Source organism: Tasmannia lanceolata, unplaced genomic scaffold (genome assembly GCF_043159265.1).
Source record: "Tasmannia lanceolata isolate RefF3 unplaced genomic scaffold, GAP_Taslan_0.1 ptg000026l, whole genome shotgun sequence".
Classification (NCBI taxonomy): domain Eukaryota; kingdom Viridiplantae; phylum Streptophyta; class Magnoliopsida; order Canellales; family Winteraceae; genus Tasmannia; species Tasmannia lanceolata.
Genome location: NW_027518703.1, coordinates 4,364,768 through 4,390,052, shown reverse-complemented (window position 1 = coordinate 4,390,052; position 25,285 = coordinate 4,364,768). Strand labels below are relative to the sequence as shown.

At 41.7% G+C, this 25,285-nt stretch overlaps 2 protein-coding genes across 2 annotated transcripts; one reads left to right on the top strand and one right to left on the bottom strand.

Moving 5' to 3' along the window:
- Window positions 1-11,139: 11,139 nt before the first annotated feature.
- Window positions 11,140-16,781, bottom strand: LOC143858806 (uncharacterized). The gene is made up of 2 exons (XM_077369526.1): window positions 16,364-16,781; window positions 11,140-12,396 (listed from the first exon to the last, which is right to left on the bottom strand). The coding sequence occupies exon 2, from the start codon at window positions 12,323-12,325 to the stop codon at window positions 11,222-11,224; it is 1,104 nt and encodes a 367-aa protein (XP_077225641.1). The 5' UTR covers window positions 12,326-12,396; window positions 16,364-16,781; the 3' UTR covers window positions 11,140-11,221.
- A 1,334-nt stretch (window positions 16,782-18,115) lies between these two features.
- On the top strand, window positions 18,116-24,477 carry LOC143858609 (large ribosomal subunit protein uL18-like). The gene is made up of 9 exons (XM_077369301.1): window positions 18,116-18,260; window positions 20,676-20,745; window positions 20,832-20,923; window positions 21,016-21,142; window positions 21,331-21,410; window positions 21,574-21,690; window positions 22,751-22,885; window positions 23,188-23,357; window positions 24,104-24,477. The coding sequence occupies exons 1-9, from the start codon at window positions 18,258-18,260 to the stop codon at window positions 24,213-24,215; spliced, it is 906 nt and encodes a 301-aa protein (XP_077225416.1). The 5' UTR covers window positions 18,116-18,257; the 3' UTR covers window positions 24,216-24,477.
- The last annotated feature ends 808 nt before the right edge of the window (window positions 24,478-25,285 follow it).

Genomic DNA, 25,285 nt, shown 5'->3' with positions numbered 1-25,285 from the left:
TTGTGTTGGGATATGACTTGGTTAGGCAAAAGGGAGGAAGTTCTATTAGGTGTAAAAGGGCATTAGTAGAATAGGGGAATGACTCGGTTGTGACATGGAAGGCCGCAACTTGGTCGAATGTGACTCGGTTGCATTGGGATGGGTTGATTAAGGAATTGGATTGAGTCAACTAAGGGGAGAGTCCAATCGGTTAAAGAGGTTGAGCATACTCGACTAGAGAGTTGGGTCAACTCGACTAGGGAGGTTGGCTAGAGTTGACTCAGTTGAGCTGGGTTGGGATCCCACTTGGATGGATTGTATTGGGGCGATTTTACTTAAGCTGCAGGTGGCCTGGCTGGGTTAGATTTAATGTAACTAGATTTATGGATAAATGGTGTGCCTCAGTGAGTGGACAAAGGTATGGCTTGGGTTGATGTGACTCGGTTGAGTTGTGCTAGGGTCAGGTTAGGTGGGGTTAATGGTTGAGTTGGATTGGATTGGGTTAATGGTCAAGGTCAAGTGTGGGTTGACTTGGCTTAGACTGGATTGGAACTGGTTGAGCGTGGATTGGGGTGCGGCTTGAGGTTTGGGTGGTTGGAGTATCTTAGGAACCAATAGGGCAAAGCGGCTCTTAAGGGGAATGAATTAATTGGGCCGAATGGGCCCGATGGCCGGGTTAACTGGGTTGGCCGGGTCTATTGTAGGGGTGTATGAGGGTACTGTTGGGTGGATGAATGAAAGGCATGTGGTGTATGATGTGTGGCTATGGTTATAGGGTTTAAGGCTTATGGGTATGGGTTTAGGTGTGGTTAATGGTTAGGTTGGATTGGGTTAATGGTTAGGGTCAAGTGAGTCGGGTCTAAGTTAGGAGCAAACCCGAGACTAGCCATGGTCTAACTAGGAGGAAGCAGGGTACAAACCAGGGTGCGGACCAGGGTGCACCAGGGTGCGAACCAGCAGGGAACCAGGGTGCGAACCAGCAGGGGAACCAGGGTGCAACCAGCAGGGAACCTGGGTGCAACCAGCAGCGAACCTGGGTGCAACCAGGGTCTAACCAGAGTGCGAACCAGCAGGGAACCAGGGTGCGAACCAGCAGGGGAACCAGGGTGCAACCAGCAGGGTACAAACCAGGGTGCGGACCAGGGTGCACCAGGGTGCGAACCAGCAGGGAACCAGGGTGCAACCCGCAGGGGAACCATGGTGCAACCAGCAGGGAACCTGGGTGCAACCAGCAGCGAACCTGGGTGCAACCAGGGTCTAACCAGAGTGCGAACCAGCAGGGAACCAGGGTGTGAACCAGTATCGAACCTGGGTGCAAACAGCAACGAACCTGGGTGCAACCAGGGTCTAACCAGAGTGCGAACCAGCAGGGAACCAGGGTGCGAACCAGTATCGAACCTGGGTGCAACCAGCAACGAACCTGGGTGCAACCAGGGTCTAACCAGAGGCTAACCGGGGGGAACCAGGGTGTGAACCATTAGGGAAAAATAAAAATGAAGATAAGATGGGTTAAGAGAAGAGGGAAACATGTATAACTTCAAAGTCTACCATCAAGAAGAATGAGTAAAGATTGATCCTAGATGCTTCCTAACATGGTTTTTCTTTTAAAGTAAAAGATATGCATGAAAATAGACCCTACATAGAATTGAAATAAATGCCTACCTCTTTGAAAACCCACTTTGTGTTTGATTTTTCTTTGATCTTAATTCCTTGAAGACGATTCCTTGCTTGATAATGACTGCTTTTGATATATATCACCCAACGTATCACCCGATCCGGCAAGGATGGCCGAACCCTTGAAGAGATGAGGGAGAGGGATGAATTTTCTAAGAGAGGGATTCTTTTTCTTCTTTTTGTTGGATGGTGGGATGAGAGGGTATTTATAGGAGAATGGGATAGGAGGTTAGGTGAGGTTAGGTGAGGTTAGGTAAGGTTAGGTGAGGTTAGGTAAGGTTAGGTGAGGTTAGGTGAGGTTAGGTGAGGTTTGGGTGGTTAGGATGAGAGGAGAGGTTAGGTGAGGTTAGGTGAGGTTTGGATGGTTAGGATGAGAGGAGAGGTTAGGTGGTTTTGGATGGTGAGACCCAGGTCAAGATCTGTCATTGATCTAACGATTTACGGAAATCGGGTCTCGGAATGGAATCAGGGTCCGGGCTATGAAGTGACCCTAGCTTATTTTGTCCCGATTGATGATCCGTAAAGTCAGATCAAGATATTAATGACCTAAAACATATAAATCAATGATAGAGGGGGTTCTCACATGGATTTAACACACTAAATTCACTAATCAGGGTATTTTTCAATTTTTCGGATCTAATCATCTCACCAGGTACATCTCTTTATCATTTTGTTTTTTTCAAAAAATTTGAGAATGGATTAATATATTAGGTTATTGTTGGTTAAAGTAAAGCAAAATGTGGGTGTCTACAGATGCCCCTCTTTGGTAGAGACGACGTAGTCATCGAATACCAAAGTCAAAATGACAGAACCATTTTGCGTAGCTTTAATCGACAAAGGACCCCCTAAACACAATGCAACCTAATATAATGCAAGACCTTAGATGAAATCCTAGAATTGGAATGCAATAAAACAAACCCGCTGCGGTGCCGCTGGCAACGAGAGAAATGGGATACCATTTTCAAATGGATTTTCAGAGGGAAAGGAATATCGCTTTTGAACAGCTTCAGAGGAAATGAGACGTCATTTTCAAATGGTCTCAGAGAATAATGGATGACTTTTGAAAGATTCTTAATGAAAATGCAGCATCATTTTTGAATGGGCTTGGGCAAGATGAAATACCGTATTTATACGGATTCCAAGGAAATGAGACATCATAGTTGTATGATGTTCAAAGGGTATAAGAGACCATAGTTGTATGGATTCGAAGAGAATGAAATACCGTATTTGTACGGATTCCAAGGAAATGAGACATCATAGTTGTATGATGTTCAAAGGGGATAAGAGACCATAGTTGTATGAACTCGAAGAGAATGAAATACCGTATTTGTACGGATTCCAAGGAAATGAGACATCATAGTTGTATGATGTTCAAAGGGGATAAGAGACCATAGTCGTATGGACTCGGAGAGTGAAATACCGTATTTGTACGGACTCCAAGGAAGCGAGATATCATATTTGTGTGATGTTCAGAGAGAAAATATCTTTTTCCAAATGGATTCAGAGAGATATGATGATTTGAGCTTTGAGAGAAATCGAAATTTCCAATTAACAACTTTAGAAGCAAAGGATTTAATAACACTATGCAGCAAAAGAACTTCAGGGCTTAAATATGGGATGCCACTTCATTAGCAATCTGCCTCAGTTTGAGGCATTCTAACCTTCTTCTATTCGTTGACCAGAGATTATTCTTTCAAAGATCTTCGTCATTCGTGACAGCGTCACCTTTTTCCAAGTTCCTCAGAACCTGTTAATGAACCTGCCTTCAGAATGATTGCACCCTACAACAATTCTAAAAATAATTTTTTTTTTTTTTTTTTTTTTTAAATAGAACTACAGACACTTGTAATAAAAACACAAAATAAGAAAGATTACTCCAGTAATCTCGTGATGCTTCTGACTTATCAGTATTTTCTTTTGGGTTAGACTAGCCTCTTTTAAAGAACGTTTCTCCATTGATAAACATCTTCACTTATTTTTAATACAGTGATACCTCATATATCTTTCTATCAACTTTCAGATTGCTTCAAAATTAATGCCCCTAGTTTCGAGAATCATTGTGTATTAGCTTTGCCTGACCTACCGCGAGTTCAGAGACCGATGTAATTCTTTTGGCGTGAATCCAATCTTACCACGACCAAGTCTTCCTTTTTTGGATTTTCAACTTGGTGGACCGCTCGGCCTTAACTTTTGCCTGAATCGCCTTTTCAGGTTTTCGACTCAGCGGGCCACCCCCTTACCTTTTGCCTAAGCCGCCCTTTCAGGTTTTCAACTTAGCAGGGGAATGATCCTAAATTTTGCCTAGATCGCCTTTTCAGGTTTTTCAATCTAGCGGATCTTCAAGCTCCATTTCTTTTCTTTTTTATTATTATTTTTTTTTTATCTTCTTTTCTTTTTACTTGAACACCAAAAGGACTTTATAGGTGAGGTAGGGCTTTTCAAAGAATGGCTTAAGGTTTTGCAAGGGTCTCGACCGAACCTATGAACAGGTTGCCTACGTATCCCAGTGTAGGAATCAGATCATGCGTAGTTCAGGGCGAATGCCCCTAGTATATTGGGATTTGAAGGAAAATTTTATTTAGGCTCAAAAGGGTTTGCAAAAGGTTATAAATTTTTTGATTTTTGGTTATGAATTTGGGATTTATTCGGCCAAAGGACGGCCTTCTAATGTTCAAGCATAGAACCTCTTAAGTTGATCAAGATTTGTTGGTTCTGGCAATATTTCTCCATTTAAATTACGGAGCTTGACGGCTTTTCCGGGTAAGATTTGGTCCACAATGTATGGTCCTGACCAATTTGGTTTGAACTTGCCCCTTGGGTCAAACATTGGTGCTCGATTCTCTTTTAGAACAAGATTGCCTTCTTCTAAATCTCTGACCTTAACCTTTTTATTAAAAGCACGGGCTATTCTGCGCTGATAACCTTGCACATGGTAAAGCGCCTTTAATCTCTTCTCGTCTAGCATGTTCAACTCTTTATACCTGGCATCTGCCCATTCATTTTCTGGTAACTTGACTTCAGTCAATACTCGGAGCGAAGGTACACGGATCTCAACAGGTAGCACTGCTTCCATCCCGTAAACAAGAGAGTAAGGGGTTGCCCCAGTTGAAGCCCTAATTGATGTTCTGTAAGCCCACAAGGCGTATGGTAACTTATTCGACCAATCTTTATAAGTTTCTGACATTTTGCTAATGATAGTCTTGACATTTTTGTTTGCAGCTTCTACCGCTCCATTTGTCTGCGGACGATAAGGCGAGGATTTATGATGCTTAATCTTGAACTCTTCGCAAAGAGAGATTACTTCCTTCTTGAAATGAGATCCATTATCTGAGATAAGTTCATGGGGAATTCCATATCTGCAAATTATGTTGGTGCGTATGAATTTAGCAACTGATGAGGATGTAAGCTTTGCATAAGAAGCGGCCTCAACCCACTTGGTGAAGTAATCAATAGCAACGAGTATGTACTCGTGACCATTAGACGACTTGGGAGAAATCTTGCCAATGATGTCAATTCCCCATACCGAAAACGGCCAAGGAGAGGTAAGAGAATGCAATTCGGTGGGTGGTACATGGATGAGATTCGCATGTATCTGACATTTATAGCATCTCTTCACAAATGTGTGACAATCTGCTTCTAATGTCGGCCAATAATACCCCAGACGTAGGATCTTCCTTGCCAACATCTTCCCATTCATATGAGGCCCACACACCCCTTCATGAATATCTGCGACAATTTCTTCTGCCTGATCTTCAGTGACACATAAGAGTTGAATTCCATCGAAAGACCGTCGATACAACTCTCCTCCACAAATGACGAAATTAGCTGCCAATATCTGCAAAGTCCTTATTTCTTTACTCGACGCCTCATTGGGATGCCCCTGGCCTGAGATGTAGTTCTTTATGTCTGTATACCATGGCTTTCCATCGGGACATCTTGCAGCTATTTCTATAGCATCAACATATGCAGGAGCCCATTGCTCTTGAACCGTGATGGGCCTCATCTTCATATTGTGAGGTATGTCAATCATGGAAGCTAACGTTGCTAAGGCATCGGCGAATCTATTCTTCAACCTTGGCAAATAACTGAAAGTGACGCGTTGAAATTGCTTAGCGAGAATATCCAAGTATTCATGATATGGCAATAGCTTTTCTTCTTTGGTTCTCCACTCTCCTTGAGTTTGGCAAATGATTAGCTTCGAATCTCCATATACGTCAAGATTCTCTATGCCTAAGGCCAATGCAGCCTCAAGCCCAACAATGCATGCTTCATATTCTGCCATATTGTTGGTGCAATTGAATTGTAACTTAACGGCAACGGGGACATGCTCATTTCGAGGCGACACAAGCAATGCCCCTACTCCTTGTCCTGTTTGGTTTGCTGCTCCATCAAAATAGAGGGTCCAACCAGTTTCTGGATACTCATCTTCAACCATCATGATCTCTTCATCTGGGAACATCGGCTTGAAATGCTGACTTTCTTCTCGGGGTGCTTCCGCCAATTGTTCAGCAATGGCTCGGCCCTTTACTGATTTTTGGGTTACATGAGTGATGTCAAATTCAGACAACAATAATAACCATCTGGCAGTCCTGCCTGTCAGGGCTGGTTTTTCAAAGAGATACTTCAGAGGATCCATCCTCGACAAAAGCAGGACCTTATGTGATAAAAGGTAATGCCTGAGTCGCTGAGTGGCCCAAACCAAGGCTAAGCAGGTTTTTTCTAGGACAGTATACTTTTGTTCATACTCCAACATCTTCTTGCTAAGATAATACACAGCCTTTTCATGCTTGGTTTCTGGATCTTGCTGTGCTAACATACAACCCATTGTGGTTTCTGTTACTGACAAGTAAAGCAGCAATGGATGCCCCGGTATCACTGGTGCTACTATCGGTGGCTCAGACAAACTTTGCTTTATCTTTTCAAAGGCCTGCTGACATTCCTCTGTCCATTCTTTGGAAGAGTTCTTCTTTAAGAGCTTAAAGATAGGTTCACAAGTTGATGTCAGATGAGCGATGAATCGCCTTAGGAACTGTATCCTTCCTAGGAATCCCCGAATTTCCTTCTCGGTTCTAGGCGGTGGCATCTCCTGGATAGCCTTAATCTTCTGAGGATCTACCTCTATACCCCTTTGACTCACCATAAATCCAAGCAACTTACCGGAGGTAACCCCGAACACACACTTGCTAGGATTCAGGCGAAGCTGGTATTTGAGAATTCTTTCAAAGAACTTCTTAAGGTTCGGGATATGATCTTTCCTTTCCTTGGCTTTTACAATCATATCATCGACATAAACTTCGACTTCTCTATGTATCATGTCATGGAGCAAGGCTGTAGCTGCTCTTTGGTATGTCGCACCGGCATTCTTAAGACCAAATGGCATTACCCGATAGCAATATGTCCCCCATTGTGTAATGAACGAGGTCTTAGCCATGTCCTCGGGTGCCATCTTAATTTGATTGTAGCCCGAGAAACCATCCATAAAAGATAGTAATTCATGCCCGGCCGTATTGTCCACCAAGATATCGATATGTGGTAGAGGGAAATCATCTTTTGGACTTGCCTTGTTCAAATCCCTGAAATCTACACACATTCTCACCTTTCCATCTTTCTTCGGTACAGGTACTATATTTGCGAGCCATTCTGGATATTCCACCACTTGCAGAAATCCAGCATTCAACTGCTTAGTAACCTCTTCTTCTACTTTCAGGACCCACTCAGGCTTCATTCTCCTTAGCTTCTGCTTTTTAGGTTTAATCCCAGGCAATAAAGGTAGCTTGTGCTGAACAATGTCTTCGCTCAACCCGGGCATATCTTTGTAGGACCAGGCAAAAACTTCTTTATATTCCTTAAGTAGGTTTATTAATTCATCGCGCTCTTCAGAGGATAGAGTATTTCCAATTCGTATTTCCTGTATTAAATCTTCTGTTCCGATGTTTATAATTTCGATTTCATCTTTAAGAGGCTGGGCTCGGCGCTCCTCCTCTTGTTTGAGCATATGCTGCAATTCAAGGGGAGTTTCGTCGATCCCCCCTTCCTCATCTGAGGAGGGAGTGTTATCATTATTATTAAAGTCAGAAGCAAACACAGAGACATACTGAGAATCAGATTTCATTGAATTGAAAGAAGTTACATCATTATCATTGGACTCATCCTGAACAGGTTCAGGATTCACATAGTAAATAAACTCAGAAAATGACTCGCCTGGACTAGGCACTGACACTGATTCACTCGACTTGACTAGACTTGACTTAGCAATAAAATAAGATGGAAAAACATCAGAACTCCAGTTTGAAAGATTTTCTGTTGCAGGTGCAATCTGACTCTGAGGTTCAGTAAAGGTATCATTACTCTGAATAACTGCCACTAACATATCTTCACAATCTGTCTCTTCTTGTTCTTCAGAATAGTAATCAACATCAGGCACATTTTCTTCAAACAAAGATTCCAGCACATCTGGCTCAAGGTAGACTAACCAGTCCTCAACAGTTTTCTCAACATAATATATCGGCGGTTCTGTTTCTGGGAGAGCAAGGCCACTGAATATTTCAAAACCGGGTATCATGATCCCTGTCACTGAGTCATACCATGGTTCAGAAAACCCATAGTATGGAAACGTCTCACCTTCTTTGATAAAATGACCATTCATTGATAAGGGATATGGAGCCATTAGGAGTACCCTTCCGGTGCGGCGGATTTCTTCCTTCAATTTCAACAATTTTTCCATGGCTTCCTCCTCCTCTTCAGTAGGTACATATCCAAGACCGAAAATTCCATGGTTTGCTTTGATTGGGCGCCAGTGAGATGCCTTGCTTGGATCACGGCCCAAATTCATACCAGGGAAGTAGTTCATTTTTCTCATCATCTTGGCCACCACAGAACTGATGGCGAACGGCAAACACAACTCCTCCCGAGAGGCATCCTTGTAAGAGATAACAGCAACCTCGAATGCGAAACCATTCAAGTTGTAGTCATCTGCTTTTGCAACTGGAAGGATCAAAGTTTCTCCTGTTATTTGCCCTATTTCTGGCTCTTCATCACCTCTGACAGTGAACAACTTCCCATCTTTAATGAACTTCAATTTTTGGTGAAGGGTTGAAGCGACAGCACCTTCCTTATGCAACCAGGGACGTCCTAGAAGCATATTGAACGAGGCTTTGATATCAATAACTTGAAACTCAACCTCAAATTCTTGACCGCCCATAACGATCTTGGTGGTGAGGACTCCGACCACATTTCTTCGGGTATTGTCATATGCGAGGATACCAAGGGTTGATTCGGCAAAATCAGTGGGACCGAAACCCAAGGTAATGGCAGTTCTTAATGGACACACATTCAACGCGGATCCGTTATCTACCAACACAGATGGTACTTTCTTGCCTCCACAAACAATAGTGACATGAAGAGCTCTAGCATGATTCCGACCTTGAGGAGGCAGCTCTTGATCTGAGAAACTAATGGCCCTGGTGGCCTGGGTTAGAGCAACAACTTCAGCCAGTTGCTCCGGAGATATCTCTGAGGATACCTGTGTTGTATTCAATTCTTTTAACACAGCCTCTCTGTGTTTCTTTGATGCTATCAATAATCCCCATACAGATATAACAGCCTGAGTTTTCTTTAACTGCTGCACAACTTCATCATCTGGATCTTTCACATATTGCGGCTCCTCTCCTCGAGCCAATGCCCCTGGATTTTCGACTCTCAATTCAACAGGTTTGAAAATTCTTCCGCCCCTTGTCACATGTCTGACTTCATCCAATTCAGGCTCATCATAAGTGATAATTTGAGGGACTTGTGGCTCATAGGTGATTACCAAGGGAGGTACAGACTCTCTTAGGTGTGATTCATCACAGAATATGATTTGGGGTTCAGAGATGGGTTCTAAGGCACATATGAGGGTAAGAGGGTCAAACTCAGGATCTCCTATGGTTATGGCATTAACGGCAGCAGGAGGATTTGCATGACCAGGTAATGGGTTTTGGGTGACATTGGGTCTTGGCTGGAATGCAATGACTTTCTCATCAATGAGTTTCTGGATTCTAAATTTCAAGGCAATGCAGTTGTCAGTAAGATGACCAGGACCTCTGTGGTACTCACAGTGTAGGTCAGCTCGCCAACTTGCAGGTAGAGGATTGGGGGGAGGCCGGATGGCAGGTAAGGTTATGCGACCTGAAGCAAGACACTGCTTAAGCACCTCTGAAGATGGAATGGGAAGAGGGGTAAATTCTACCCGGGTTTGTTGCCGAGGTGCGGTTGCGGTTTGAGCATAGTCCATTACTAAAGGTTCTTGGGACCTAGAGGATTGAGCATTGGAACGGGAAATACTATTGACTTGGGCTGGAGGGGACTTTTTGAAATCTCTGGGGTTTGGGTTGCTACGGTTGAATACACCTTGAGCCATAGCCTCCTCTATCTGGGTGCCAGCCACGATGAAGTGTTTGAAGTCTGGATAGTATTGCAAAGACATGTGATACTGGAGCTGGGGGGAAATATTTTTCATGATTATCTGGACTTGTTCTTCCTCAGACGGGCGCTCCATCATCTGAGCTGCTATTCTCCTCCATCTTTTCACAAAAATCAAAAAGGATTCCCTCAAGTCTTGCTTTGTTCTCTCTAAATCCTTTCTGGTGATTTCTGTCCCATCATCATATTTGAATTGCCTGATGAACTGCTCGCCGATATCCTTCCATGTCCTGTAACGAGTCTTGTCCAAGACCATGAACCATCTCCTCGCAACCTTGGTTAGGGAAACTGGGAACAATTGAGCCATTTGCTCAGAAGATAACCCTTGAGGCTGACACATGATGGTGAACATTTGCAAATGTGTGATTGGACAACCCACACCATCATATTTGTCGAAATCGGGCATTTGAAAATTGGCAGGAAGGCGAATTTCGGGAAATAAAGTAAGATCACTGGGATTGAAACCACCCTGGTCTTGAAACTGAATGTCTTGAACTTTCCTGGTAAGAGTCTCTAATTTCTCCATAACAGACTTATCAACCATGGACTGAGAAGGCCTACTGTGATTCTCGCTGTACTGCTCTTTTTCTAAGTCTTCTTCGACTTTATCAGGGATATTGATGAACACTGTTTGGGCAGGTGCTACTGGAGTAGCTGCTTGGCGCATAGGCCCTTTATCCTTGGACAACGACGGTCCCAACTTTTCAGAAAGCTGAGCCTTGATAACTCGGTTTTCTTCTTTGAGTTCTTGAAGCTGTTGGAGAATCAAGGTAAGAGTATCGGTAATAGCAGCGGGTGGAAGACCATCTTGGTTGTCTGCCATTGGTGAGGATGAGGACGGGAGAGAAGGAGATGCTGGGGTTCTTAGAGAAGGTGGCGGAGAAACAGATTTCCTCTCTAACCGCGAAGAGACCCGAACCCAAGGAGTATTAGGGTTAGCTATGATGTTTATTGCCCTGTAATATCCGAAAGACATATTTTAAAATCAGAGAGAAGAATAGACGATGATGCACACATAGACAAAGATAATGAAAGAGAAGGATGGACTTTATTGATCAATCGTTAAAATTTGAGTACATGGTTCAATCTTTCAAAGATAAACATGGAACTAAGCATTCTTTTTAGACTTCTTCTTCGGACGACAATCTTCCTCAACTGACTCCTTTAAAGGTTTGATGATTCTTGCATCCCAAGCAGATGAAACAGCTTTGACAATCTTGGGCTTGAGACCCTCAGGCGGATAGAAATGATGAAGGGGAGGCACAATGGATTGCTCCCTTCCATACTGACGCTGAATACTGGCAGGAACATAAAAGGAAGTCTTTTTGAGACCAAGAAGGCGAACGTAGTTAGCTTCTCCGGTGTTGAAGACAGCTTCTTGGATTCCGGGAATTTGCCAATAAATCTGATCTTCTTGGCGAGAATTTAACCATTCAACCCAATCGCTTTTATGATCGAAAGAAACATCATGACGCCATTCACTGAAGGTGTATAACGTATGATCAAAATGGACAGGAGCTGCAATTTTTAGCTTGTGGCATAACCACACTTGAAGTAATGCAGGACATCCTGAGAAAGACCCAACGAAAGAGCGAATATAAGAGCTTGGACCTGAACTGGCACGAAGGTGAGCCATATCATCCAATCCATTGAAAGTTTCTGCAAGCATAGTAGGAATTGGATTGGCGCCACGATCCATTTGATCAACGAGGTCCAGAAGAACAGCTGACGCAAAGCGAGAAGGCTGGACAGTGAGGAACCTAGCAAAGGAGCAGAATCTCAAAGCGCGCCGTCGAGCTTTTTGAATATCAACAGCACCAATGTATCCAACAGGAGGGTAAATGTCAATCAGTCGCTGCATGGACACTTCTTGGCCTTTCATGAAAGAGTTCATGGATTCATCTGGATTATCCATCAAGCAAAGGAACAAAGGACGATAATCTGGAACACAGGATGGCTTCACTAGAGGGCCATCCACAGGATATTCCAATAAGGCACACCATTCTTCAAAGGTGGGACACATTTCTTGGTTGTCAAAACGGAAGACATGATGATCGGGATCCCAACACTCTGATGCGGCATAGAGTAATCCCCAATCGAGCTTGATGGTTGCCACGTAGCCGAAGAGATTTTTCTCTTGTTCACTTATGGCGTAGATATGGGATTCTCTTAATGTACCACGGATCCAATCAAGAATTGTACGAGTAGACATAGTGCCCGTAAGCCAAGAGAAGGGATATAAGAATGATCAGGATTACATGAACACGAGATTGGGATAAGTTCCTGCCAGTACAAGGAAAGTATGAATACATGATCGAATCACACGATAGAAGAATGAAAGTCATACGATCGAAAGATTAGATGAGATAGCATAAGATTGCTTTCAACGGATAGATCAAGAATGACTAATCCTATGAGATCTTTGGAAATGATAGGATTTATATCCTAACCCCTAAAGGAAATTTTTTTTTTAATCTCGCACATTTTAACAGTGTGACCTGAAGGCATCAACCCTAATCCTAATCAAGCGGAGTGGAGAGAGGATCTCGACTCATGACTTTGTTCGTGTAACTAGGACCGATCGTAGCCATTGGAAGATGGTCTACGGCCTAATCTAGACACAAATAGGCAGGATATCCTAAACTAGGCTCACACACGTGATGCACATGTGTTCGTATACTACATCCATGTGTGGGTTAATCTAGGGGTAAGGCCAAGAGTTCCCTTAGCGCGAATCCCTGTTCGATATACTGTACCAGTGTCCGGCGTATCAGTACGTGAACAAGAGATCCGTTTACGTACCATAATGGTACTAGGCTAAGGGTGGAATGCTTCTCTAGCACAGAGGCACCAGGTGATGAAATCCCAGTCAACCATGCTAGATAACACTCCGGGTTCCTAAAATAGGACGTGTGTGCACGTGAGATGCAGAGTTTAGATGCAAGTGATGTAAGTGTGTGCAATATGTTTGCGCAATCTATGATGCCTTCAGGTTTTGTTAGATTAAGTTTGAGTAAAGTGTGATGAGAAAATAAAACAAGACAAACTAATCTAACAAGTATAGAGTTTTTATGAGCCAATTAAATTAAATTCAAATGAATTATCTTTTGAAATTTTAATGAAGTTAGGTGGTCCCCAGCAGAGTCGCCAAACTGTGGTACCTAGCCCGTGAGGGAGTGTGGGGCGCGAGCCGCCACGCGCTCTCTCTTGGTCTCTCGTATCCACGCGATTGGCGTGTGTTTTTAATTGTTGATTGTAATTCGTCTTTTATGTGAACTTGGGATCACTAAGGCAATCCGAATTCCACACGAAAGAGACTGACAGAGTCGCCACCTAGATGTGGGATCTAGGACCCGAAATTAACCAGAAATCTAGACTCGCTACCTGGTTACGAGAATGGAAGGTATGGGGAGTTATCCGCCACATGCACCATTCCTGCCCGATAATCGGCCTTCGATTCCAAAAGCTAACTTTTTTAAATTTATTTTAAATAGCTCATTCAACTCTATGTTAATGTGCGAACTAAGTGACATGCATCCTATGATCTAATTTCAATGTGAATCCTAGATGTGTATCTTGATTTATTAATTTGTCTGGATTCATTCTAAGTGAAAGTTCTCCTAGAATTCTAATTTCATGGAAAGCCCTAAATGATTTGATTAAGCATTTACAAGAAAATTAATATCCAAAACACCACAATTTGTTGTGGTGCCGACTCGCGGGTGGTATGCCGTCAGACATCCAAGCTGCCTACGTACCCAAGCCTCACTGGGATCAGAGTCGACGTAGTTCGGTGCACCTAAGCTAAGTTACATATGCCTAACTCAACTAAGACACCGACCTAGACGGGATTGACTGTTTCAACAGTTTTAGGAGAAGTTATTTAATTCAAGTTGAGGATTTTATTATCTTAGGATTTCATCTAAGATGCTATATGATTCTCATCTAAATGCAAATGGTCCCTTAGACTAATGCAGGTTTGCCTTACATCCTAGTTTACTAGGCTTGTCCTAGGGAAAGATTGGGTGACTAGTGTAACTAGACCTATGGCACGGTTGCTATACATAGCAAGCGTCCGTGATGAGGCTGGACTCCTAACTCTAGGACTCTCTAAAACTTAGGACACGACACGACACCGGTGTTCCTAAATTGGGCTCTAAGGGTCCTTACGACGGAAACCGTGATCCAACGGTTCCGAAAGACACAAGACAAATCGATTTAAATTCTCGAGGTTAGTGAAAAAAAAAAAAAAGATGGAAGAGATGATGAAATAGTGTGAGGGAATGAGAAAGATAGAGAAAGGTGCGACTGAACTTGGGAGTGCCAAATTGCCTACGTACCCCGCGATGGGGATCAAGCCACACGTAGTTCCGCTGGGGAGGTTGCTTGGATTTTGGAAAACAGGATTGGTATTTGGATCAGGAATCGGGTTTGTATTTGAGCATTGGACTTGAGATTCAGAAACATTGATTTAGCAATGGGATTTTGGAATTGGGAATTTGCATCAAAGAATTGAGCATATAGGAATCATCAAGGGTTTGAATTTTGGGAATTCAAAATGGGCGGGCTTATGAGATTCGGTCAAATGGATTCAGACATGCGACTCAGATTGTGTTGGGATATGACTTGGTTAGGCAAAAGGGAGGAAGTTCTATTAGGTGTAAAAGGGCATTAGTAGAATAGGGGAATGACTCGGTTGTGACATGGAAGGCCGCAACTTGGTCGAATGTGACTCGGTTGCATTGGGATGGGTTGATTAAGGAATTGGATTGAGTCAACTAAGGGGAGAGTCCAATCGGTTAAAGAGGTTGAGCATACTCGACTAGAGAGTTGGGTCAACTCGACTAGGGAGGTTGGCTAGAGTTGACTCAGTTGAGCTGGGTTGGGATCCCACTTGGATGGATTGTATTGGGGCGATTTTACTTAAGCTGCAGGTGGCCTGGCTGGGTTAGATTTAATGTAACTAGATTTATGGATAAATGGTGTGCCTCAGTGAGTGGACAAAGGTATGGCTTGGGTTGATGTGACTCGGTTGAGTTGTGCTAGGGTCAGGTTAGGTGGGGTTAATGGTTGAGTTGGATTGGATTGGGTTAATGGTCAAGGTCAAGTGTGGGTTGACTTGGCTTAGACTGGATTGGAACTGGTTGAGCGTGGATTGGGGTGCGGCTTGAGGTTTGGGTGGTTGGAGTATCTTAGGAACCAATAGGGCAAAGCGGCTCTTAAGGGGAATGAATTAATTGGGCCGAATGGGCCCGATGGCCGGGTTAACTGGGTTGGCCGGGTCTATTGTAGGGGTGTATGAGGGTACTGTTGGGTGGATGAATGAAAGGCATGTGGTGTATGATGTGTGGCTATGGTTATAGGGTTTAAGGCTTATGGGTATGGGTTTAGGTGTGGTTAATGGTTAGGTTGGATTGGGTTAATGGTTAGGGTCAAGTGAGTCGGGTCTAAGTTAGGAGCAAACCCGAGACTAGCCATGGTCTAACTAGGAGGAAGCAGGGTACAAACCAGGGTGCGGACCAGGGTGCACCAGGGTGCGAACCAGCAGGGAACCAGGGTGCGAACCAGCAGGGGAACCAGGGTGCAACCAGCAGGGAACCTGGGTGCAACCAGCAGCGAACCTGGGTGCAACCAGGGTCTAACCAGAGTGCGAACCAGCAGGGAACCAGGGTGCGAACCAGCAGGGGAACCAGGGTGCAACCAGCAGGGTACAAACCAGGGTGCGGACCAGGGTGCACCAGGGTGCGAACCAGCAGGGAACCAGGGTGCAACCCGCAGGGGAACCATGGTGCAACCAGCAGGGAACCTGGGTGCAACCAGCAGCGAACCTGGGTGCAACCAGGGTCTAACCAGAGTGCGAACCAGCAGGGAACCAGGGTGTGAACCAGTATCGAACCTGGGTGCAAACAGCAACGAACCTGGGTGCAACCAGGGTCTAACCAGAGTGCGAACCAGCAGGGAACCAGGGTGCGAACCAGTATCGAACCTGGGTGCAACCAGCAACGAACCTGGGTGCAACCAGGGTCTAACCAGAGGCTAACCGGGGGGAACCAGGGTGTGAACCATTAGGGAAAAATAAAAATGAAGATAAGATGGGTTAAGAGAAGAGGGAAACATGTATAACTTCAAAGTCTACCATCAAGAAGAATGAGTAAAGATTGATCCTAGATGCTTCCTAACATGGTTTTTCTTTTAAAGTAAAAGATATGCATGAAAATAGACCCTACATAGAATTGAAATAAATGCCTACCTCTTTGAAAACCCACTTTGTGTTTGATTTTTCTTTGATCTTAATTCCTTGAAGACGATTCCTTGCTTGATAATGACTGCTTTTGATATATATCACCCAACGTATCACCCGATCCGGCAAGGATGGCCGAACCCTTGAAGAGATGAGGGAGAGGGATGAATTTTCTAAGAGAGGGATTCTTTTTCTTCTTTTTGTTGGATGGTGGGATGAGAGGGTATTTATAGGAGAATGGGATAGGAGGTTAGGTGAGGTTAGGTGAGGTTAGGTAAGGTTAGGTGAGGTTAGGTAAGGTTAGGTGAGGTTAGGTGAGGTTAGGTGAGGTTTGGGTGGTTAGGATGAGAGGAGAGGTTAGGTGAGGTTAGGTGAGGTTTGGATGGTTAGGATGAGAGGAGAGGTTAGGTGGTTTTGGATGGTGAGACCCAGGTCAAGATCTGTCATTGATCTAACGATTTACGGAAATCGGGTCTCGGAATGGAATCAGGGTCCGGGCTATGAAGTGACCCTAGCTTATTTTGTCCCGATTGATGATCCGTAAAGTCAGATCAAGATATTAATGACCTAAAACATATAAATCAATGATAGAGGGGGTTCTCACATGGATTTAACACACTAAATTCACTAATCAGGGTATTTTTCAATTTTTCGGATCTAATCATCTCACCAGGTACATCTCTTTATCATTTTGTTTTTTTCAAAAAATTTGAGAATGGATTAATATATTAGGTTATTGTTGGTTAAAGTAAAGCAAAATGTGGGTGTCTACACCAATGTTTAATTGGCAAGTGAATAGGCATGGGAAACCTTTTCGTGCACAATTTTTCGGGATTTCCTACACAAGTGAACAGGCGTGGGAAACCTTTTCCTGCACAGTTTCTCGGGATTTCTTTTCCTTTCCCGGGAAAACAAGTGAACAGACCCTAAGAACTTTCGGCCAGAAATACGTTTTTGCAATCGAAACAGCGCCTTATATTTCTTTTTACCGATATGTCCAAAATGCCTCCAATCCGATTTCCATGCTTAAGTATTAAAAGAAAGGTATTTTAGACCTTTTACATTAGGTAGATGATAAATTCACACCCCATGTAGGATAAATTCGCACCCGTATAACATGAATTGTGAGGGTTCACTTGCCCTTTGCAATTTCAAAAATTTCGGCTATACCCCTCTCGATCTTATCTTATGATTGGCTTATCCTTTTTGACATCAAATCAAGGTTTTAAATTTTGGTTTCGGGCGAAATTTCGGTCCTCACTGGAACTGAAATTTTAGCCGAAATCCAAAAATTTCGGCCGAAATTTGGTAGAAGCTCTCGACATGTCGTTTTTTGGCCAAAATTTTGGCCTCGGTTGAAATTTGGTAAAGGAATAAAAAAAAATATTTTATCAATAAATTCGCCCGAAATTTCTGAAATTTGGTAGATTTCACCTATTTCGGTTTCGGAACATTTCGGTGTCGGTCCGATCGAAATCCCGAATTTCGGTCGAATTTAAAACCATGTGTCAAATCACGTTAACAGTGGGGCGAATTATCCTATAGGGGGTGCGAATTTTTCACCACCCTATTTTTAGTCGCATCACAATCTTTATAACTAATATAGGGAGATAATATTTTCGTCCTCCGTAGGATTACGCGCCCTATATTTCACGTGAATTGGGGCAGACTTGAATCCTTTTTGACGTCAAATCACGTGAGCAAGGGGGCGCATAGTCCTAAGGGGGTGTGTGAAAAAATCATTGCCCTAAAAATATTTCGAAATCTCGACCGTCGATTTATGTCACATACGAGCCATCGTTTTCTTTTTATATTCGGATCTTAGGGCAAACAAAATCCCTCATCTGCGTTTCAGCCGTTCTCCTCTCCAAAGTAGAGGTAACGGAGTATCAGATCAAGCAAAATGGTGAGAAAAATCTTCTTCTCTATTTCCTGAATCCATTTTCCTTTCGATTTCATGTTTCATTTCTACTATTCCTTAAAAAATTTACGCATTTTATAAGGCCGTTCGATGCTTTCTAGGGTTTTAGCCCCTTGTTGCATTTCTAGGGTTCCAGGCCCTTTCTAGGGTTTTATAAGGCCTTCGATGTTTTTTCCCTAGGGTTTTAGGTCCTTGTTACATTTCTAGGGTTTCAGGCCCTTTCTAGGGTTTTATAAGCCGTTCGATGCTTTTCCGTAATTTCTAGGGTTTTGGATCCTTATGTCAGGATGGTTAGTGCTGTTGATTATTTTGATTTTCTTTATCTGTGGAAGATTGCAGTACGATCCTTTTAGTATTAAGTTTAATGCATTGTAGGGTTTTGGAATCTGTTTGTTTGTTGTGAGGAGAGTTCTAGGGTTTATGGATATCATCTCTCCACGTTCAACGACTTTGCAAGACTTTATATGTGCCACTCGTTGGATTAAGATGATCTTGAGAGTAACCTGAGGTGCTAATTTGGGACATCTATTTTTTACGGTTTAGATCTGTCCATTTCGATGTTTTTAGGGTTTTGTATGACAAATATGTCGGTTTTCAATATTGCCATTGTAGTTTCTCAGAGTTATCATTGTTACCTGATGCTGTTTTACTGCCCCTTCAGTTTTTTATTTTTTCTCTTTGTAATAACTGGTGATCTCATGAATTGCCCAGTTCAGTGGCTTTCGGATATCTGTATAGTGACATTTCAACTTATTGCTGGATTTTTAAGGGCTGTTTTGATACTCTTAGGTCATAATATCGATTGTTATGCTTCCTGGGGTCCAATACTTTTGATATTCATAGGTTTTGTTCTTTAGATCTTTTATTGCTATGTTTTATACTTTTATGAACTGTTTGATTAATGGTCCGTGAAGATTTATAGGTGGAACGTTTTGCCTTGTTTTAGGATTCTAGGAGCTGTTTTTAATAGCTTTTGAAGATCATTAGGTGTAATGCATCCGAAGATGGGAATTTTCTCTGGGGCTAGAAAACAAGTTTTCATTGTTGGGCAAATTTTGGTTTTTGGATGAAATGCTAAACTGCCTTGCACATGATCGGAATGCCTCTAGTTTTGATCTGAGAATGATCTTATTGCACATTTTTTATGTTTTTCTTTTCTTCATTCCTATAGTTTCTAAGTTTTCTAGTTTGTCTGAAGGTTTCCAGATGCCATCATTGTTCATTTTGTTTTGCTTCTATTACAGGATGGGGTTTCACTTATGTGATCTATTTTTCATCACTATAGATAGATAGATAGATAGATAGATAGATAGATAGATTGATTGATTGGTAAATGGTTGTTCGAATTTATTTTTTGGTCCTTTATTCCTTTTTCAACTGTGTCCTAGACTCAGATTTCGTGTCAAAAGATGTGACTTTGTCCAATGAAAGAGATTTTCTCATTTATCTTGGTGTTAAGGAACCGTTTTTCTGTTATTTCTTCAGTTTGACCTGATGCTTAGAACCTCGCCTGGTCAATCGTTGACTTGCTAGGGTTGACTTGGGTTTTGCCTTATCGAGTCAATCAGTTAGTTGTTTTCCCTACCTGAGTTAATGATAATAATTCTTAATGGGTCAATCATTGACCCATTAAGTGGCCCTGCTTTGCTTTGGGCGAGTTCTTTTTATGATTCTCTGGACATTGACTTTACGAAAAATTTACACATGGAGGGAGTGGATGGTCAAATATGTTATTTTAAGCCATGGTATCATATACATTGTTTTTAGGGTTTCAATACTTTTCTTAGTACCTTGCTGTTGTATTCACAGTTTTTTTTTTCCTGGATATGTTTTGTTTGTATACCTATTTTCTAGGGGTGCAACTTGGATCGGGTTGGATCGGGTTGAGGCCAAAACTATAGCCCAACCCGAGATCGCATTCCCTCAACCCTAACCCGACCCAACCCAAGCCTCGGGTTGTAGATGGTCAACCTTAACCCAACCGGCCTCTAAATCTCTCATCCCTAAGTCCTAACCCAACCCATCTAACATTTTTTTTCCAAATTGGGTCAGGTTGAGTCAGGTTGGGTTCGGGTTTACTTAGTGCCAAACAAAAAAATACAAGAAAAAAATATAACCCTAAGAAAATCATGATAAAATTAAAGGATTGAGGTCGGGTTGCCAAGGCTTCAACCCTAACCCAACCCAACCCGAGCCAAAATCGGGTTGAACCCGACCCAAGTTGCACCCCTACTATTTTCTGGCAAGGTTTTTCTCAACTTCTTTTGCTGTTACTCTGTCTGTAGCTGTGTTGAATGAAATTAGGTTTCAGGTGTGATTTTTCAGTCTCGAAGGATTCCTTCCATTGTTTTGGTTATTCATAAAATTTTGCTTATTCAACAATTCATTTCTGCATTTCAGGTCTTTGTTAAAGCCCAGAAGTCAAAGGCTTACTTCAAGAGATTTCAAGTGAAGTTTAAGCGAAGGAGAGGTATTATAGTTCTGTTATTCCTATCATTCGGAATTTTTTGGTTTTACCAATTCATTTTTTGAGGCCTCTTTATATTCATTCTACAGAGGGAAAGACTGACTACCGTGCTAGGATTCGACTCATTAATCAGGATAAAAACAAATACAACACCCCAAAATATCGATTCGTGGTCCGCTTTGTATCCAACAATTACTCTTGCCGATTACACTTTGTTGTTTATTTTTTCTTCTATTATTGTTATTGTTTTCGCCTTAATGACGTTGTACTTAGACAAACAAGGATGTAATTGCACAAATAATTTCTGCAAGTATTACTGGTGATATGGTGCTTGCAGCAGCTTATGCCCATGAACTGCCTCGATATGGATTGGAAGTGGGTCTGACCAATTATGCGGCAGGTAACCCAACTACTGACCTATAACATGGTATTTGTTGTTTCGAATGATAAAAAATTTCTAACCATAAAGGAAAATTAAACGTAGGGGAGATTTTTCTAATCCCTCGGGGAAGATCTCGGTAAAAATGTAAAGTTTTTGCCATTCAAAAAATAAAATAAAATTCTAACCATAGGTTTCATGAACATTAGCTTACTGCACTGGACTTCTCTTAGCCCGCCGTGTATTGAAAACACTTGAGATGGATGAAGAATATCAGGGCAATGTTGAGGTATGTGCATTTGTTACTTCAGAGTTCTAGATTTATGAATCCTTTTTTTTCACCATTAAAAAAAAAATTATGGCTTTTTTTTTCACCATAAAAAAAAAAATTTATGCATCTTTTTTGCAACCTTCAGAGAATGTAACTTGTGATGTGATAATGCTATTGCCAGGCTACTGGTGAAGATTATTCTATTGAGCCTACAGAGAGCAGGAGGCCATTCCGTGCTCTCCTTGATGTTGGTCTTATCAGAACTACGACTGGTAACCGTGTCTTTGGTGCTCTTAAGGTATTGTTATAATCTTTTTTTTTTTTTAATTAAGCATTTGTATTGCAGTTTTTAATTTATGGTGTTCTTGTCATACTATTTACTTACCAGGCTCATTGCTACTTGATGTGATTAATCCTGCTTGGGAAGCTTGTTATTATCTGATTGTTCAACTGTGACCGTTTAGGTTTTTTTATTTAATTCACATAATTCTTCTTAACATTTATGAAATTTACCAATTTGCATCTATGTGAGTGAAACTTTCTATCTTTTAGTCAACTAAGATTTGTCCGTCTTGTAAAAGACAATCTTAGTCGAATTTGATAATTTAGTTCAGTTTCCCTGACCATCAGAGGATCTCGTGGTGTATGGATATGACACAATTACGAGTTTTATGGTTAATGCTTAAGCATTGCCACATGTGCAGTTCTAATAAATTACACTTTTGAAAGCCCAGTTCATTTTGGGTTTTGAGAATTGATTTTGAGTCAAAAACTGATTATTGGCCTCAAAATTCCTTTTAATTTTGAGTCCACTAATCAGTTTTTGACTCAAAATCAATTGTCAAAATCCAAAACGAGCAGGGCCTAATTGTCTGGTTAATAGCAGCCACCATGATGAATAATGATTTGCATTGGAATCTTGTTGCCAGACAAAAATTTTGGATTTTGTATTCCAATGACCTACAGTTCATTTTATTATTTTGAAAATATGTTACTTGTATAATAAATTTAAAGCTTGCATTATTGCTCTTTATTACTGCTGCCTTCTTTATGCTCCCCTTGAATCCGTGATAACTCTGCCCGGCTACTGGTTCATTTAATTGCTTTTGATCCCCACTATATCAATTGATATTATATATTTGGGTTCAATTGGGGGGAAATCAAACCGTCTTATCAAATGTCAGACATCCATCGTATTAATCTTCCCAACAATTTAAAAAAAAACAATGTCTGATTCTTTGGAAATTTGATTGTTTACACTGGGTTATTTTCCCTCTGTTAGTTTGAAGCACGTATAACTTTGCAGTTACTTACCTGGATTTCCGGATAATGAACTGCTATTATTGGATCACTTTTAGGGAGCATTAGATGGCGGACTCGACATACCTCATAGTGAGAAGAGGTTTGCGGGATTCAAGAAGGATGACAAGAGCTTTGATGCGGAGCTCCACCGCAAGTACATCTTTGGTGGCCATGTTGCGGCCTACATGAAGGTCAGACTTAAACCTTGACCCATTCATTATTTCATTTTTTTTTTAATTGTTAAGCTGAGGGTGGGAAATGATATCAGCACAAATAATTGCACAAATCCATCTTGTCATTTGTTTTTTAATTGGCTTGTGAGAGCTTTTTGGAAACTGTAATAACCTTTTGACAGCTCTTTAAATGCTAAAAGACAAGATGCATTAGTGAAAATACCAAAACACGGTTGTGCTGATACCATTTCCCTTTTTTGTCGAGTCTGTTGTCATGACTTTAAGCAAGGGAAAATTTTAACTTACAAGAGACCTCACAGATTTTGATGGAGGATGAACCTGAAAAGTACCAGTCGCAGTTCAGTGAGTACATCAAGAAAGGAATTGAGGCTGATGACATGGAAGAGCTATACAAGAAGGTGCACGCTGCCATACGTGCTGACCCCACTGCTGTGAAATCTCAAAAGCAGCCTCCCAAGGCACATAAGAGGTAAGTCTAGTACTTTGATGTGTCCGTGTTGACCCTACTGAGAGTAGATGCTCGTTCTATTTGCTTATAGATAATATATTTTTTGACTGTTTAGCATAGTATATTTGAAGTGAGCTGCTATTTCCCCACTCATTTTTTGACCCATTCCGTCTTTATTTTGGAAAAGTTAGTATCAAAAGCATGAGGGCGAGTCACTTTCAAAAGTACAGAATTAGGAAATTACGATGCCTATAGTGACACCTTTTCTGGGTTCTTGCTTGTTTTATCCTAGGACTTCGTTTTAGTTTGAGATCCATAGCTTAAAAACCAAGTCACCTCCCCTATGATTTGCCTTCGTCTCTATTCCTGTAATCTCCAAAATGCATTAGCAGAGGTTCAATGGGTAGGATATACCAATGCCAAAGGTATACGGACCATAGCCTTTTTGGACGAATTCTTTTTATTGTCGACCAAATGGTCTCCACTGTTACTTCTGCCCACCCATATTTTTCTATGAAAAATATAGAGCCGGACGCCGCCATGTGATTTGCCTCTAATTGTTAGATGTGTTCATCCTACTATTCTGAAGAGGTCATCAAGGAAGATATTTCTGATTTGAAGCTTTAATCTAAATCATCCATTCCATGGTGTACCTCAGAGATTCTTTTTTTCCCCTTTTAACCTCAACCATTACCTTTTGCAAATTCAGTTAGAAAAAAAAATCAATTTTTTACCTTATTAACTGCTGTGTTTTTTTTTGCTGGCAGGTATAACTTGAAGAAACTCACATATGAGGAGAGAAAGGCTAAGCTTGTTGAGCGATTGAATGCTCTGAATTCAACTGCGGGCAATGACAATGATGAAGATGATGATGAGTGAAAGTAGAGGTGACATTAAGCAAAAGTTTTTTGGTACTCTTTGTACTTCTTTTGTAGGGCCTCATGTTGTTTTTGAGTTTACTTTTGTTGGGAGTAGCTTTATTTCATCGTTGAAGAGTTTTTGGAACTTTACCGAATTGGACACATTTTCAGTTCTAATTTTGAGCTTTAAAAAACTATGGTTTAGCAGTAATCAGATAGATTATAGATTATGTCGACTTAGTTATTATTGTCATTTATTATGAAGTTATGATTATGCCTCAAACTGCTGCTTCATAAGCTTGACATGTTGCATTAAGTTCTTGTTTGTGATGTGATGTGATGAAATTTCTTCACATTTGGTATTCTCTACATTCACCTCTTATTTCTACCGAAGGAATGACCTAGTCCAATACCGTAAGCTGGATTTCGGTGGGATTTCTGGGCTTTATTTTCAGTTGCAGTAAGCCTCCGTGATTTTGAAGGTACAAATATTAGATTGCTTTCTACTATTATGGAGAGATTTGTGTGGAGGAGCTGGGATGTATGGGAAGTGCAAACCTGGCAATAGAGCGCATCTTTAAGATGCCTGGCATTGTAGATTGAGGAGCCCCAAGCTTTCTTCTTTCATGGGGAAAAAAACCCTAGGACACATGGAATCTGTATAAAGTTCATCAACTATACTTGTTTATGGTCTTGGGGGAGATTAATTTGGCCTAGACAAAAACTGGTGGCTACTACAGATATCGTGGAAACCTTGGCCTCTGATGTGCGTTTTCCACTATTACTGGATGACTTTGAGGTTTCCTTCAGATTTATTTGGAGGGCTGAGCAGGGAGAAATCTGTCCTTGTAATCAACCATTTCACAGCTCTTAACTTTAAAGAGCAATGATAGGCAAAGTGACTTGCCCCCTCATTGGTTGATGGAACAACTGTTTCCCTGGTTCCCTCTTCACCGATTGTTTGGATTCAGCCATCTCTCCTTGATAATTCTCTGTTGAACTCCCATGGCTGAATGGTTAAACCACCCAACTCATAATTGGCAAATCTGTAGGTTCAATTTCTGCTTACCTTCAGACTTAAGTTGTTTG

Coding starts and splice junctions, on each gene's coding strand:
- LOC143858806 (XM_077369526.1), bottom strand. CDS start 12,325: ATGTCTACTCGTACAATTCTTGATTGGATCCGTGGTACATTAAGAGAA.
- LOC143858609 (XM_077369301.1), top strand. Junction 21,143..21,330: donor TCTGACCAATTATGCGGCAG/GTAACCCAACTA, acceptor CATGAACATTAG/CTTACTGCACTGGACTTCTC. Junction 21,411..21,573: donor AATATCAGGGCAATGTTGAG/GTATGTGCATTT, acceptor TGCTATTGCCAG/GCTACTGGTGAAGATTATTC.